Below are 15,832 nucleotides of genomic sequence, written 5' to 3'. Positions count from 1 at the left end.
ACCCGGCCCGGGGAGGGGGGGGGCCTGGAGTGGAGTGGACAGCAGACCCTCACCCCGAACTGGCCCTGCCTGCGTCTGAGCCTCACCCTGGACGTGGCTGAGGGGACATCCAGACCGTCCCCGCGGGGAGCCAGGGCCCAGGGGAGCTGATGTCCCCAGGAGGCGCTGGGTGGGGACGGAGGGCGCATGCCCCTGCAGGGTCAGCCGGCTCTGGAGGGCCCTCGGGTCAGCGAGGGGTGCTGCAGTGTGGGCTGGGGGATGGGGCAGGGGGTGCAGCCTCCTCTGCAGGGGTGATCAGGGCCCCCCACACTGTGCTGCAGGGTCGCCCAGGCATGAACGGACTGAAAGGGGAGAAGGGGGAGCCCGGGGACTCCGGCACTGGAGTTGGCATGGTGGTAAGTGTCCGGGGGGCCAGCGGTGGTGGGCAGGGGGACACCCAGGGCCCCTGGAGTGGCTGCAGGTCTGGAGTTTAGCAGCACCTCTGTTGGTCACACACGTGTACACGCAGGTGCACACATGCACACACGCAGGTGCATATGTACACAGGTGTACACGTATATACATAGGTGCATACACGCACACGTGCACATACATACAGATACACATATGTATGTGTAGGTGCACATGGGTACACACAGGTGCACACGCACACACGCAGGTACGCATGTGTTCCCACTGACACTCACATAGCCAAGCCCACAGGAAGACAGAAGCCCGCCTGTTTTTCTCGGGGGGACCCACAGCCTGGCGTGTCCCCCGGGCTTGCCTTCCTCCCTGCTCACAGCACACCCTCCTCCCGGCATCACACTCTGACTTACAGTGACTGTGTTGTTGTTTGAGCCAAGGACGATTTTTAGTGGTTCTGTATTTAAGGCACCCGTCGGCAAGGCCCAGGAGCCTGGCTGCTGACCGTGTCAGTGCCCCACCGACCAGGCCTCCCGTCCACGGGCCCCGGTGCTCCTGACCTCTGCCCTCTGCCCTCCGCCCCCTGCCCCTCGCCCCCACCCTTCTTCCCTCAGGGGTCAGTGTGAGGCTCGTGCTTCCCTGCTCGTCACACCCCAGCCCGGCCGGAAGCTGCGGACACCCGCGTGGGCCTGCCTGGGTGGGAGGACGCGGCCATCCTGAAAGTGAGCGTCTCCGGCAGTTCACACTTGATGTTTTAATCATGTTGTTTCTTCATCACTGCCGCTCTCCATCAAACCCAAGGTCACCCAGGTTTCCTCCTCTGTCATCTTCCGTCAGTTTTATGCTTGCCTCGTGCGTGTAGATCTGTGACCCATCGTGGGCTAATTTTGTGGCAGGTGTGAGGGGTTGGTCACTTTCGCCTGCGGCCGCCCAGTTACTCCACCATCTTCCGTCGAGAAGGCCCCTCTCTCCCCTGCCTGGCCTTTGTGCCTTTGTCAACGGCCCGTTGACTCCAGTTCTGGGGTTCTGTCCGCCCACCTGTTCTACAGTTTTGGCAACGCCACCCTCTCTTGGGCACCGAAGCTTTATTCCAAGGCTCGTCCTCCAGCTTTGTTCTCCGACACCCGAGCTGGCTCTTCGGGGTCTGTGTCACGCCCCGTGGACCTTAGCGTCGGTCTGTCCACAAGGCAGCAGACGGGGGTGTGATCAACATCGCGTGAACCTGTAGATCAGCTGGGGAAGCAATGATGTCTTAACAGTAGTGAGCATCTCTCGCCATGGATGTGGAATCTCTATTTACTTAGATCTTCTGCTTCTCTCGTCAGAGTTTTGTTGTTTTCCTCACATTGATCTGTACATACTTCGCTGGATTTATACCTGAGTTGTGTTTTCTGGTGCTGATGTAAATGTTTTTTATTTCAAATTCCTGTTGTCCCTTGCTGGCATCAGGAGAGCAGCGGACATTTATTTATTGACTTTGATCTTACAGCCTTGTTAGAATCACTTGTTCTAGGAATTTTTTTCTTGCTTCATTGGGATTTTCTACATAGACGGCCTTGTCGTCTGGGAACAAAGTTTTACTTCTTCCTTCCAAGCAGAAACCTTCTGCCCCTCTTGTCTGCTCTTGCTGCACTGGTGAGGGCTTCTGGTGTGACGGAAGGACAGTGGTGGGAGGGGTGTCCTCACCTCGCCCCAGTCTTTGGGGACACCCAGGCTCCCCTCGGTCAGGCGTCCTCCATCAGCACTTCCGGGGGTCACTCGCGGACGGGGTGGTGTTTCCTCCGAGGAGCGTGTTCCCACGGCTGTAGGTGGGCAGCCGGGACCCCCCTGGCCCCTCATCAGCATCCTCAGGGGTGGTGCAGGCCTCAGAGCCCACCCCCCGTTTCACTTCTAATGACCCCGTGCCTGCGAGGGCCACCGGGCAGACAGACAGACAGACAGGCAGGCGCTGGCAGGTCCAGGGCACCCCGTGCTGCAGCAGCTCCTGCCTCGGCCCCTGGGACGGGGGGTTCAGCTCCCACCGGGCCTGGGCCACGTTCCGGAGGGCGCTGCGCTCACAGTGTGTTACCCTGAGCGGTGGTTACTCCTGAGTGAGTATTCCTGGTGGTGTTTGTCCTCTCCGGGGACAAGCACATCAGCGGACACGGAGTTACACGGACACTCGGCGCTCGCCTCCCCGGCCCAGCGGCCCCGGAGCTGGGGTGAAGCTGTGTGCGCCTGGGCGCTCCCGGTCCCAGCTCAGCTCACCGCGAGCCGGACGGCCTCCGCGTCTCCACTCGAGGGACGTTTCTGAGCGAGACTAAGATTCAGAAACACGAAGGGATGAGCGAGTCCTGTCCCAGGGAATTCGGGGTCACAGAGTGAACGACAATTCCCAGATTTTATGTTGTCCGACTAGTTCGGTTTCCAGACGACTGTGGTTAGAAAGCTTCTGCCCATCGCTGCGCCCTCGTCAGGGTCAGGGCCCGGTGCGGATGTGACCTGAGCGTCCCTTCTGTCCTCAACAGTGTCCACCCGGCCCCCCGGGGCCGCCGGGACCGCGAGGCCCCCCCGGGACTCCGGCCCGCGCCAGCACGGACAGCACCGTGAGTCACCACCGTGCCCACTGGTCCCCGCGCCCACCCTCCCCTAACACAGGCCCCCGAGAACCACTCTGCTCCCTTCCTCCACACTGACCTCCAGGGAGTGCTGGGGTCAGCCTCTGACCTCTGACCCCCTTGGGGCTGCAGGGACGGGGCTTAGGCACCCAGACCCCCGTCCGGGTGGGTGCGCTTGGGGGGCTGGGTCCCCGCGGCCTCGCTCCAGCCAGGGGCAGCCCCTCACGGCTGGCTCTGGCCTGTGCTTTGCAGACGTTTATGGAGTCCGGCCACCCTGGGCCCCTGGGGCTGCCAGGTAAGCACACCTGGGGCTGGGAAGTCGGGGTGGTCTCGCTGCAGCCCAGAGGACCCCCGAGGCCCTGGAGGGTAGGTCCCTCCGCCTGCCGCTCACAGAGGGGGCAGTGGGCACTGCGCAGAGGACCCCATGCCCCCCTCCTCAGCATCGCTTCCCCACCCAAAGCAGTGGCTGCGTGAGCACGCGCCTCCCGACTGCCCTCACCCTCCGTGGAGCCCCCCACAGCCGGGACCCCCCCACGGCTGGGAACCCCCTTCCCTGCTGCAGCCCCGGATGGGCGGCCCCGGGTGGGACGGGGTGCGCCCTGCTGGCCGTGCACTCTTGCCCTGAGGCCCCGGCCCCGACGTCCCCCTAATGGTCAACCCTGACCCACCCCCAGACCCAGGCCCAGGCCCCGCGGGGTCGGGAGGGTGCTGGCGGCAGCGGGTGACAGGCATAGTCTCTGCTCCTCCAGGGCACCCAGGGCCTGCTGGACCCAAGGGGGACAAAGGAGACACAGGCCCCGCCGGGCCACCAGGTGAGGGGCACTGCGAGAGGGGGCGAGGGCTGACGCGCCTGTGGGGCCTGAGCAAGGTGGAGCTGGTGCTGCGTTTGGGGTGCCCTCCGGCCTCCCCGTGGGGGCTGGACTCGCTGAGGCGCCTGCATCCTAGGGCGGGCAGGCTGCGAGACAGTCTAGGCGGCCGTGATGGTGGGCCGCGGGCTGATGCCGGGGAGCCCCCTCCAGCGATGGCCCCTCGCCCGCTGCCAAGGAGCAGGCGCCCCCTCCTGTGGCCCAGGGCTGGGGCCCGAGTGTCTGCACCCAGAGGAGACCCAGTGCATCTGGGGGTGGCCCCAAGTGCCACCTTCTCTGCGGGAGGGTCCCCAAAAGGCCCCTGTGGCCAAGGGTCCCTACAGGCCCTCTCTGCGGGGCCTCCCCCGGGGCTGCAAGTGAGGAGCCCTTGTTGGCTGCTGCTTGGGCAGGACCCCCAAGGGCTCCCAGCACCCCGGCTGTTTTGGGGGTCACTGCTGAGCTCTGGGGTTGGCAGATGAGCTGGTACCCAGGCAACCCCCTACCAGACCAAGTAGGAGCAATGGAGAAGGTGCCCACGGCGGTGCTCTGAGGCTGTCGGGAGCAGCAGAGCCCCGAGAGCTGAGGCTGGCGCTGGGGGCCCTGGGCCCAGGCACTGCCGAGAGCAAAGGCCGGCGGAGCCGCGGGGGTCACCCATGGGGACTCACCAGCTCACCAGCCTTGGGGGGCCTCTGGGGCCACATCCTCCGGTGAGGGTGAGTCAGAAACAGACAAGGCCGGGTAGAGACGAAAATCCAGGTTGCATCAACCCTCACGCCCACCAGAAGCAGGAGCAGATGGCCTCTGGGAAGGTCAGGGGTGTGAGGAGCCTTGGACCCTCTCCGACTCCAAACACGGAGCCCGGATGTAACCAGGAAGAGCCAGGCAAACAAGACGAGCAGACCTGAGCGGGAGGACAAAGCACCCAGGGGAGCCCAAGCCAGTGAATCAGACCCGGCTTCAACTCGGACAATTCAGTCCAAAAAGAAACAAAAGATAGAGAATGTCAGCAAAGAACTGGAAACTATTAAAAAAGAATTAATTCCGGAATGTAAAAATGCAACAACTGACTTAAGCCGTCTGGATGGGTTTAACGGCAGGTGAGAAGCGGGGTGAGAGGTCACTCAGGATGTGCAGCCAGAGGGGGCTGGAGGGAGAAGGGACGGTCGGAGCAGGCTGTTGGGGGCGTGCAGGACGGGGGAGGTGGGCAGGAAGAGGGCACTGGGTGCAAGCATCAGCTCAGGACAGCATGGCCAAGAATTTTCCAAAACTGATGAAAGCTTTCAAGTCACAGATTCAGGAAGTGTTGCACACGCTGGGAGGAAGGCTGGCCCGTGACTTCCCAACAAAACAGAGACCAGGGACAGGACGTGATTTCAGTGTCGGAGGAAGCAGCCGCCAACTGTCCCCCAGCCCGCGAGCCCACCCTGCAGGGGAAAGCAGCTAGAGGCAGGCCCCTCCCGGTGCATCTGCCCCAGGAGCAGGCAGGGGCCCTTTGGGAGGGGAGACGGGTGAAGCAGACGCAGGGCGGAAGGAGGACACGGGAAAGGTGAGCAGGCAGGTCGGGACACTCAGCAGCGTGGCGGTGACCCCGGGGTGGAAACGAAGCGGACCCCAGAGACCCCAGCGCCGTCTGGAAGGGGTGGAACGTGCACCAGTTCAGGTCAAGGCTGTGCCTTGTGCCCCCGAGGGTGAGCCGGGAGCAGAGAAGGAATGTGCAGGCGACAAGCTAATTGAGAGGAAAGAAGGAATGCTAAGAAGAAGGCAACAGAGGGGAGAAGAAGGAGCAGGGGACGGATGGAACAAATGGGGAGTGAAATGGAGATTTAAACCCAAACACATCAGGGAACGCATTCAGTGCAAATGGACTAAATGCCCCTGTTACAAGACGAACGTCATCCAGCAGGAGAAAGACGAAGCTCCGTGCTGTCTGCAGGAGGCTTGTCACAGTGAGGACACAGGAGGGGCCGCTCGGAGAGGAGCCGGTGCAGGCAGACCGCGTGTGCGAAAGATGAAGATCTCCAGGCAAGAAACATTTCCGGAAATGAAGACACTTTCATGATGATAAAACAGTAAATCCACCAATTCTAAATTCCTACACACCTAATAACATGGCCTCAAGATGTACGAAGTAAAAATTGACAGGAGTGAAGAGTACACAAATCAGTCGTTACAGGGGGAAACTGACTCAGCTCTCAGGAGCTGGTAGAGCAAGTAGAAGAGTCTGGAAGGACTGACATGTGAACAGTGGGGTCACCAGCGGGCCCCGCGCCCAAGACTGGACCAAGATCAAAATCACGCAAAGTACGTTCTCCAACCACAGTGGAATCACACAGGAAATGCCAGATAACTCACGAGTCAAAGAAGAAATCACAACAGAAAATAGAAAACACCTGGATCTGAACACTAATGAGAGCCTGACATGTTGAAACGTGAGGGTGCCGGTAAGCCCTGGTACTGCCAGGCACGGCCGTGGCCTGTGGGCGGGTGGGCAGCTCTCCAGGGGGAGCCTGGGGCCCCCGGGCTCAGAACCAGGGTCTTATCTTGACCCCGGGGCTGGCTCCAGGTCCCCTCAGCTGCCCGGCAGGTGTCGGGTCCCTGCCCTGCCCACCTGGCCCGGCAGTTGAGGGCTCAGGGCTGGTTTCCACCACAGCCCCTGCTGCCCGGCAGCACAGCCGACCCTCCTCCTTGGTGACTTTTCCGGAACAACAGTAAGGGAGAAGGTTGGCACAAAGTCTTTCCCACCAGGAGGAGGAAAGGGTTTTGTTAACTCTCTGTTCACAGAATTATAGCCTTAAATAACATACATCTCTAAGCATACAGCTCACGAAGTCAGAAAATGAACAGCAAATTTAACTTGAAGAAAAGCAGATGATGATACAGGAAAAAATATTATAATAGGGCCGAGAAAGCCAGACCTTGACTCTCTGCAAAGATGGGCAAGGTGGATAAATGCCGAAAGGAGAGATCAAGGAGTGATTTCACGAGTAGAAAAGGGGTGCTTGCGTGATTGGCTAGAGAGTGCCCTCAGAACCCCACAAACACGACAGCCGGGGGTTTCCCTGAGGCCAGGGAGACGACACCGAGGTGCTGGCCGGAACGACAGGGCCAGAGAGAGAAACAGAAGGCAGGCGGCGCGGGGAGGGGAGGAGGGAAAGCCAGGTCTTTGGCGACAATGCATTCCTTTACTGTAAACAACCCCTAAGAATCTACAATAAACTATTCGAGCCAGTAAGTAAATTCACCAAGGTTATTAGATACAAGGCAATTTACAAAAGCAACGACCAGCCTTGACAACTAAAACTGGAGTTTAAAAAGGCAGCATTGGCAAAAACATAAAAAGGTATCTGTTAACTAGGTATAAAGGAGACAGGATATACACAGGATCTCCACACGGAGAAACAGACAGGTGGCTGAAAGGACGGACGGGGGACAGGTGAAGGGGTATAAATGGGAGATTCGACACTGTAAAGATGTCTTGTCGGTGAGACCCCAGCGCACGCCGCGAGGGTGTGGAGCTCGGCGAGGCTGCACTCCTGCGGGAGGACAGAGCGGGAGGACTCTCTCCAGATCCCGAAGCGCGGGCTGGAGGGGCAGGCGGTAACCGGCAGCACACGAAGGCAGCTCGCGGGCCGGAGGCTCAGCGCACGTTCTGAAGGCTGTGACAGAGGCCCGTGGAGCCGGGAAAAGGACACTTTCCCACCAGCGATGCCGAGTCAACGGTATATTCAATTATTCAGTATCTGTTGTAGTTTGCTAGTGCTGCTGGAATGCAAAACATCAGAGACGGATTGGCTTTTATAAAGGGGGTTTATTTGGTTACAAACTTACAGTCTTAAGGCCATAAAGTGTCCAAGGTAACACATCAGCAATCGGGTACCTTCACTGGAGGATGGCCAGTGGTGTCCAGAAAACCTCTGTTAGCTGGGAAGGCACGTGGCTGGTGTCTGCTCCAAAGTTCTGGTTTCAAAATGGCTTTCTCCCAGGACGTTCCTCTCTAGGCTGCAGTTCCTCAAAAATGTCACTCTTAGTTGCACTTGGGATATTTGTCCCCTCTCAGCTTCTCCGGAGCAAGAGTCTGCTTTCAATGGCCATCTTCAAACTGTGCTTTCTTCAAAGTCTCCCTCTTGGCTGTAGCAGCTCACTCCTTTTGTCTGATCTTATATAGTGCGTCAATAATTTAATTCAGACCCACCCAATGGGTGGGCCAACACCTCCATGGAAATTATCCAATCCGAGTCATCACCCACAGTTGGTTGGGGCGCATCTCCATGGAAACACTCAAGGAATTACAATCTAATTAAAACTGATAGGTCTGCCCACACAAGATTACATCAAAGATAATGGCGTTTGGAGAGACATAATACATTCAAACTGGCACAGTATCATTCCAAATAAAAATCCATTCCAGGTGGATTGTAGATGCACGTGACAGGGAAAACAACAAAGCTTCTTGAAAATGAAAGAGGTGGTACAATATCTTCCTGACCTTGGGGTAGACAATTACTTGGACTTCAGAGAGCACCAGGGATTGGAGTTATGGATAAACCAGCCATTAAAATCAAGAACTCTCATAATCACAGACACCATTTAGTGTTCATGTGCAAACCACATAAGCCAACCAAGGACTCCTGTCTGTAATATATAAAGAGCTCCTACAAATCAATAAAAAAGAACAGATAACCAGTGGAAATATAGACAAAGGACTTGGACAAACATCTTGCAGTATAAACACGCTCAGCCTCTTCGATCACAAGAGTTACACATATCAAAACCCCAGAACGGCTCAAGTTAACACAGACCACACCTGGGGTTGGTGAGAACATGGCACACTCATTCACGTGGGGAGGGGGGCACAGCTTGGCACAAGCCCTTCAGGAGACTATTTGGTGGCAGCTACTAAAGCTGGACAGACACAGACCCTGAGCTGTGGCGATACCTCCAGGTAGACCCAAGGGAAGTGAGGGCGTGTCTTGGTCAAGAGACACGTGGTTTGCAGCTTTCCTCGGAGAAGCTTCAGACTGGAGCTCTCCTGCAGCATCAGTGGGAGAAACGACACATTTATCATGTCATGTTCACGCACTGGACGCTGCCCAGCAGTGAAGATCAGGCCACCAAGCCACACGGGACACGGATGAATCTCTGACGTCCTGCTGAGAGCAAGAAGCCAGAGGGGGTCACCCACCCCGTAAAGTCCATTTATGTCCAGCTCCAAAGCAGGTGGACCTCTGGGGTGGTGCTGTGGTGGTGGGCACCCGAGATGGTCAGTCAGGGCCCACCAACGAGGCCGACAGAGTGGACGGCAGGCCCGGGACTCCATGGGGAGCTGCAGGGCCCCAGGCCAGCCCGGGTGTCCAGCTGTGAGTCAGAAGTCTGACCGCTCGAGGTGGTGAAACGAGAAGGTGGGAGGACGGACGGACCCCAGCTCAGAGCAGGACAGGAATGGTGGGCAATGCCCCCAGGGCCCCTCCCCTCCCATCGCAGCCCTGAGCAGCCCCCACCGGTCTCAGCCCAGCCCCCACGGGGGCTGAGCACCCACCGGGGAGATGTGGCCTTGCTGTGGCTTAGCAGGGCGGGAGCCGTGGGGCCAGAGGGTGCTGGGGGGTCTGTGGGGTGGAGGCAGGTGCCTCTGTGGAGGCTGGGGGGTCTGTGGGGTGGAGGCAGGTGCCGTGGGGGGAGGAGGTGGGTACTGAGGGGGGCTCTGTGGATGGGGAGGGTGCTCTGGGGTGGTGGGTGCTGGGGGGACACCGGGGGAGGACCCTGGTGGGGGGCTGGGGCGGAGCCACGGCGGCCGCAGGAGGGTCTCGCTCTGTCTCCCATCCCACAGGGCAGTTCCCCTTTGACCTCCTGCACCTGGGGGAGGAGATGAAGGTGAGTGGCACCCTGCCCACAACCTGCAGGGTCACTGGCCCCAGAGGGTGGGGACCGAGGCAGGGGGCACTGGGGTGGTGCAGCCCAGGGTTGGAAAGAACAGCCCTGGCCACACTGTGTTCCAGAAGCTTCCAGCAGCCCCTCCCTGGCTCAGGGGGGACCAGGTAGCCTCCCCCATGAGCTGTGGACCCCCAGCACCCCACAAAGATGGCTGCTCAGATGTGTGTCTGCCCACAGGGGGAGAAAGGAGACCGAGGCGACGTGGGACAGAAGGGGGAGCGGGGCGAGCCGGGGGGCGGCGGGTTCTTTGGGTCCAGCGTTCCCGGACCCCCTGGCCCCCGTGGCTACCCTGGGATCCCGGTAAGCCCTGCAGGGTCCCCGACAGACCTTAGGTCCCCAGGAGGCTGCTGGGCCCTGGAGCCTGGCCGGAGGGCCCCCCATGAAGCAGCCCCCCACGTGGATGGGGAGAGGCGCAGAGCAGAGCCCCTGCCCCGCAGGGTGGGCCCTTGGGCGCCCCCGCTGCTCCCCCAGGCCAGCACTGCTGCTCTCTGTCCTGCCTGCACCCCCTGCCTTTGGACACACCCCAGATGGGGACCATCCATCCTGGAAGCCATCACCGGGTGGCTGTGGGCAGGGCTGACGGGGCCTGAGGCCATAGGACAGTGACCCTGTGCCTGTCGTCTGCCCCTAGGGTCCCAAGGGAGAGAGCATCCAGGGCCAGCCAGGCCCCCCGGGGCCTCAGGGGCCCCCCGGCATCGGCTATGAAGGGCGCCAGGGGCCGCCCGGGCCCCCCGGCCCCCCAGGACCCCCTTCCTTCCCCGGCCCCTACAGACAGAGTAAGTCGGGCATGGAGGGGACCGGGGGAGGGTTGTGGCCTCATCCAGCAGCAACCCCTCCCTGCACCGCGGCCTCGGGCCCCACCGCTGGCTTCTCTCTCGTAGCTGTCAGCGTTCCCGGACCCCCAGGCCCACCAGGGCCCCCGGGCCCCCCCGGAACCATGGGCGCCTCCTCAGGGGTAAGCACCCACCGGGCCCGCTGCCCTCCCCTCAACCTCCCCACGACGGCCTCGGCCAGCCCTGCCCCACAGGGCCCTTTCCGGGCTCATTTTCGGGAGAACTGCGTTTTCCAAGTCCTCATGACTGGGCCTGCAGGACGCCCCCCTGCTGCCCCAATGCCCCGAAATGTCCAGCCCCAGCTCCTGGACGCCGACCCCTCGGGCAGGACCAGGCTTGTCCATCAGCGCCACAAACACGTGGGCAGAGTGGTTCCGTCCCCTCCGACCCCCAACCCCTCCGCCCGAGCCCCAGAAGAGGCCTCAGGGCTGAACCCCTGTGGTTTTGGGGTCCCACCAGGTGAGGGTCTGGCCCACATACCAGACGATGCTGAGCAAGCTGCACGAGGTGCCCGAGGGCTGGCTCATCTTCGTGGCCGAGACGGAGGAGCTGTACGTCCGGGTCCGGGACGGGTTCCGGAAGGTCCTGGTGAGTCCCGCACGCCTGTGAAAGGGTGCCCGACGGGCGAGAGATGTGGGCGAGAGGCCACACCCGGGGCGGGGCCACCCCCGGCGCCAGCATGTCTGTTATAAACGTCCACGAGACGAGCCATCGGGCTCCCTCCTCCCTCCCGACAGTGGGGGAGCCCACGTCCCATCATGTGAGGGCCACAGGGCATGGCCGCATGGGGCTCTGGGGACGGTGGCTGTGCCACGTGCTCACGGTGTGGCACACACAGCACTGCGGTGGGCACCGTCGTGACCTCCACGGCTGCTCAGCATGGGGTCTCGGGCCCCTCACGCGGAAGCCCAGCCCCTCTGACCGCCAGGTGCCCCCACCCACCTCAGCCAGCCCCTCCTGTTCCCCCGGAGCAGTGGGTGGCAGGAGCTGAGACCCCTGCGGCCCCGTTCCCAGCTGGGCGGAGCCCACAGGGGCCAACGTGAGGTTGGGTAGAGGCCAGCCTGGGCCCCTGCAGCAGCAGGACGTCCCTGTGACGGCCCCGGGGCCTCCTCTAAGACTGCGGGGTCTGAGTGGCCACGTAGCGTCCGGGGCTTCCTCCAGCCCTTCCTTCCCCAGCCCCTGCCCGTTCCGGCCCCTCCGATGCGCCCGGCCGAGAGGCCCCAGGACGCCCCGTGTTCTTGGCAGGTGGTGGCTGAGGGGCTGAGGTTCTCACGGGGAGAGGAAGCCGATGAACAGTGCACGTGACAAACACAGGGCTGGGGAGGACAGTGTGTGGGCAGGCGCCCTGGGGACTCAGGTGTTGGGGGGGCACTGGGCAGGGAGGTGAGCAGGGGAAGGAGGAGGTGCCGGAGCCTTCTGGTGCTGGCTCTGCATGGAAGGTTCTGGAATAACCCTGGCATTTTCTTCCAGCTGGAGGCCCGGACCCCACTGCCACGGGGGCTGGTAAGGAGCGTTTTTCTTTTCCACAACCGTTATTCGCGTCTTGGAGCCTGGTGAACGGCCAGGACATGGGGGGCATGTGATGGTGGACACCTCGTGCCTTGTCTCGGTGACTTTCGTCGTGGAGCCAGCTGTGTGCAAATCACCAGTCCACCCCCAACCCCTGCCAGGGAGGGGTGCGTGGGCCATGGCAGGCCCTTCCACCGGCGGGGAGTCCCAGTGAGGGTGCCACTCCCACTTGCCTGGTTCCCCACGAGGCTCATTGTTCTTCTCAGACTGGAAGCTTCCTGGGGGCAAACTCCGCATTCCATCTGTCTTCGTCTTCCCTCAGGCCAGGCACAGGGATACACGTGTCTAGGGTGGATGAATGGATGGGTGGATGGGTGGATGAGTAAATGGTGGATGGATGGGTGAATGGGTAGTGGGTGGTGGGTAGATGGGTGGATGGATGAGTGGGAGGGTAGATGAGTGGGTGGGTGGTGGGTAGATGGTGGGTGGATGGGGGATTAGTGACAGACGGAAATATTTGAGTTTTTCTAAATAAGAAGTGACCGCTGTTGCAGGCTCTTTCTTGAGTGGAAATCACACCTTTTTAAATGGTTTGGGATGAGGCTTTAGGCTAAGCCGTGTGTGCCCAGGCTTCTGTGAGCACGTCTGCTTGTGGGGCTCTGAGTCTGTTCCCCCATTCACACGTTACCTCATCCACACATCCAGGCAAGTCCTGGGGATACAGCATCAAACTGACAGAGCCCCTGCCCCATGGTGCAGCCGCCCAGCGAGGGGGACGTTGATAAACACACAGGTTACTTCTATGGCTGCCAGAGGCGTCTGGTGCTCTGCAAAAAGTAGCCTCAGGGGTGCTAGGGCAGATGAGGCTGGGAGCAGCGGGGTCAGCAAGACCTCTGGAAGGGCCTGAGCAGAGGGTCAAGGAGCTGGTGACAGCTGTGCAGGGGCCCTGGGTGTCTGAGCAGAGGGTGACCGGCTGATCCTGGCAGGGACAGGCTCCCACAGGCCTCCATGGAGATGGCAGGGGCTCTGCCCGCCCCACCCTCTCCCAGAACCCCCACCCAGGGTCTGGGGGTGCAACTCCTGCTCACCACCTAGAAGGCCAGCCCCCTCCTGCCCCCCAAGAACGAGAACCAGGATGCAGGTGAAGGGGGGTGCTGTGGGGGCAGTTGGGGGCCTCTGCCCAAGGCCTTGTGCGCCTCTGTCTCCAGGACAACGAGGTGGCCGCTCTGCAGCCCCCGGTGCTGCAGCTACACGAGGGCAGCTCCTCCGTGGGGCGAGCCTGGCGGGAAGATGACCTCCAGGGGGCCCTCCCGCACCTGTCGGACAGCCAGCAGAACCCTGGGGTCTGGCACCAGGCCTCCCAGGTGCACCCCCGGCTGACAGCGCGCCCCACAGGCCTGCCCACCCACAGCCACCCCCACCATGACTTCCAGCCCGTGGTGAGTACGGAGCTGCACCCACCTGCAGCAGTGGGAGAGGGGCCCGGGTCCACGGGTGCCAGCTCAGGGCTGGGGCCGGCAGCGAAGCCTCCCCAGGGTGAGCCCTCACCAAGGTGGGCCCTGAGCTGCAGGAGCAGGTGGTGGCGGGTGGCAGCGCTGGGGCCAGGAGAGGTCTGGGGAGTCTGAGGGCCCTGACAGCACAACCCCGGGAGGGCAGGTGGGCACAGGGGTCCCCGCCACCCCAAACTGCCTCTGGTCCCCTGAGGCCGTCTGCAGCCGGGGTGGGGGCGCGTGTCGGGGGCGTGCATGGGTCGGGGGTTGGGAGGGCGCGCAGGGAGCGGGCGTGGGGGGCGCCGGCGGAGCAGGCGGGGGCGTGCGCAGCCCCCGGGGCTCCGCGTGACGCGGACGGTGTCCGGTCCCCGCAGCTGCACCTGGCGGCGCTCAACGCCCCGCAGACGGGCGGCCTGCACGGCATCCGCGGCGCCGACTTCCAGTGCTTCCAGCAGGCGCGGGAGGCGGGGCTGGCGGGCACCTTCCGCGCCTTCCTCTCCTCGCGCCTGCAGGACGTCTACACCATCGTGCGCCGCGCCGACCGCGCCAGCGTGCCCATCGTCAACCTCAAGGTGCGCGCGGCTGGGGCGGGGGGCGGCCTCGCGCTCGGGGGTCCCGGGTGGTGGTGCGCGGGCGCCGCTGCTGACGGCGGGGGGCTCACAGCGCGCAAGAACGCGGTCCCTCGCCGGGGCCCCCCCTGCCCTGCGGCCCCCGGGCCGCTCTGTGCCCTGCAGGAGGGGAGCAGTGCCTGACCCCCGCCCCGCTCCCCGCCCGCAGGACGAGGTGCTGTCCCCCAGCTGGGAGGCCCTGTTCTCGGGCTCCCAGGGCCAGCTGCAGCCCGGAGCCCGCATCTACTCTTTCGACGGCAGGGACGTCCTGAGGCACTCCGCCTGGTAGGTCCCCGCCGCCTGCGGGCCTCACCCCGTCTTTACAGGAGCGCAGCAAGGACGCCGCCGCGAGTCTCGCCTGCGACTGCGCGGCCCTCCCCGTCAGGGCGGAGCCCGGGGCCCCCGCAGCCGGGACCCAGCGCCCCAGCCCGGCCTCGGCCAGGTGCCAGGACACCGGCCCACGGTTCCGCAGAACCCAAGCCTGGGAGGGGAGCTTAGAGCAAGGGCACAACTGCCACGGTGCCCCACAGCCCTCGACAGGGTGGCCTTGGGGGGTCGGGCAGGGAGCTCCCGCCCCTGGACGGGCTTGGATCCAGGACCCCTGGGGATTCCCGAGAAGCCTGCAGAGGGCCGACCTCGGTCCGCGATGCCGGAGCCTGACCCTGGGGGAGCCCCCGCAGGTGGCAGTGAGCAGGGGGCTGGGGGTGCTTTCCCGGAAGAGCCGGCATCTGACCTGACGCCCCAGGCCCTGCTTCCCGGCCGTGCCCCAACGCCCAGCGCTCCGCAGGCCGCAGGGAAGCAGCGGGTTCCAGGGGAGCCTGCGGGCCTGGGGCTGCCCAGGGTCTCAGGGGAGGCTGCTCCCTGCCCCAGGAGGGGCCCTGGGCAGCTGACGGCCCCCGTGCCTCTTGCAGGCCCCAGAAGAACATGTGGCACGGCTCGGACACCAGCGGGCGCCGGCTGCCCGAGAGCTACTGTGAGACGTGGCGCAGGGGTGACATCGGCACCACGGGCCAGGCGTCCTCCCTGCTCAACAGCAAAGTGCTGGAGCAGCGGCCCTCGAGGTGCCACAACGCCCTCATCGTCCTCTGCATCGAGAACAGCATCGCCTCCGCCTCCGAGTAGGGCCGCTGTCGGCACAGACGGACAGACGGACATTCGGAGGGGAGGACGGGCAGCGGGCAGTGCAGAGGAAGCTGCCCGCAGGGAGGAGGCTGCCACCCCTGGGGGAGCCTGGTGGTACCTTCCTGTACAATCATGTTTTCATGTATCCCTCAAGAAATAAAAAGAGCCAAAGAGTATTTTTTAAAAAGCTTAAGAGAAGCCTGTGCAGAGCCCGTGTCCCGCACACGCGCCATCTGTCCCGGCCCATGGCCCCCGCCAGCCAAGGTCTGGGCCACTTGGGGAGCCACCGGGACCCAACTGGACACAGCGAGAGGCTGACCACGCAGGCACCACCTTCCCTGTACTTGACCAGCCAGGGTGGGGAACGAGGGTGGGCCTGGTGCAGGGGTCCCTCTCCCCCTTGCTGGCCCTTCCTACAGCAACCCCCTGCCCGTAACTGTTCTGCGCTCTGTGTCCCCTGCACCCCAGGCTCCTCGAGGCTCGCCAGGCTCTGGC

General features: G+C 62.7%; 1 protein-coding gene across 3 annotated transcripts in view; it reads left to right on the top strand.

Moving 5' to 3' along the window:
- Window positions 1–15,530, top strand: part of COL18A1 (collagen type XVIII alpha 1 chain) — a 97,781-nt gene extending 82,251 nt beyond the window's left edge. For all 3 annotated transcript variants that reach the window (XM_037830216.1, XM_037830201.1, XM_037830207.1), the window contains 14 exons: window positions 321–395; window positions 2,913–2,990; window positions 3,255–3,297; window positions 3,752–3,814; window positions 9,672–9,715; window positions 9,953–10,075; window positions 10,407–10,551; window positions 10,657–10,730; window positions 11,068–11,196; window positions 12,079–12,111; window positions 13,326–13,556; window positions 13,982–14,179; window positions 14,385–14,500; window positions 15,127–15,530. In XM_037830216.1, coding sequence (XP_037686144.1) covers window positions 321–395; window positions 2,913–2,990; window positions 3,255–3,297; window positions 3,752–3,814; window positions 9,672–9,715; window positions 9,953–10,075; window positions 10,407–10,551; window positions 10,657–10,730; window positions 11,068–11,196; window positions 12,079–12,111; window positions 13,326–13,556; window positions 13,982–14,179; window positions 14,385–14,500; window positions 15,127–15,337 — 1,563 coding nt within the window. In that variant the 3' untranslated portion in view covers window positions 15,338–15,530. The remainder of the gene's footprint in view (window positions 1–320; window positions 396–2,912; window positions 2,991–3,254; window positions 3,298–3,751; window positions 3,815–9,671; window positions 9,716–9,952; window positions 10,076–10,406; window positions 10,552–10,656; window positions 10,731–11,067; window positions 11,197–12,078; window positions 12,112–13,325; window positions 13,557–13,981; window positions 14,180–14,384; window positions 14,501–15,126) is intronic.
- The last annotated feature ends 302 nt before the right edge of the window (window positions 15,531–15,832 follow it).

This window comes from Choloepus didactylus, chromosome 1, assembly GCF_015220235.1.
Source record: "Choloepus didactylus isolate mChoDid1 chromosome 1, mChoDid1.pri, whole genome shotgun sequence".
Classification (NCBI taxonomy): domain Eukaryota; kingdom Metazoa; phylum Chordata; class Mammalia; order Pilosa; family Megalonychidae; genus Choloepus; species Choloepus didactylus.
This window is presented reverse-complemented; position numbering and strand designations above follow the sequence as displayed.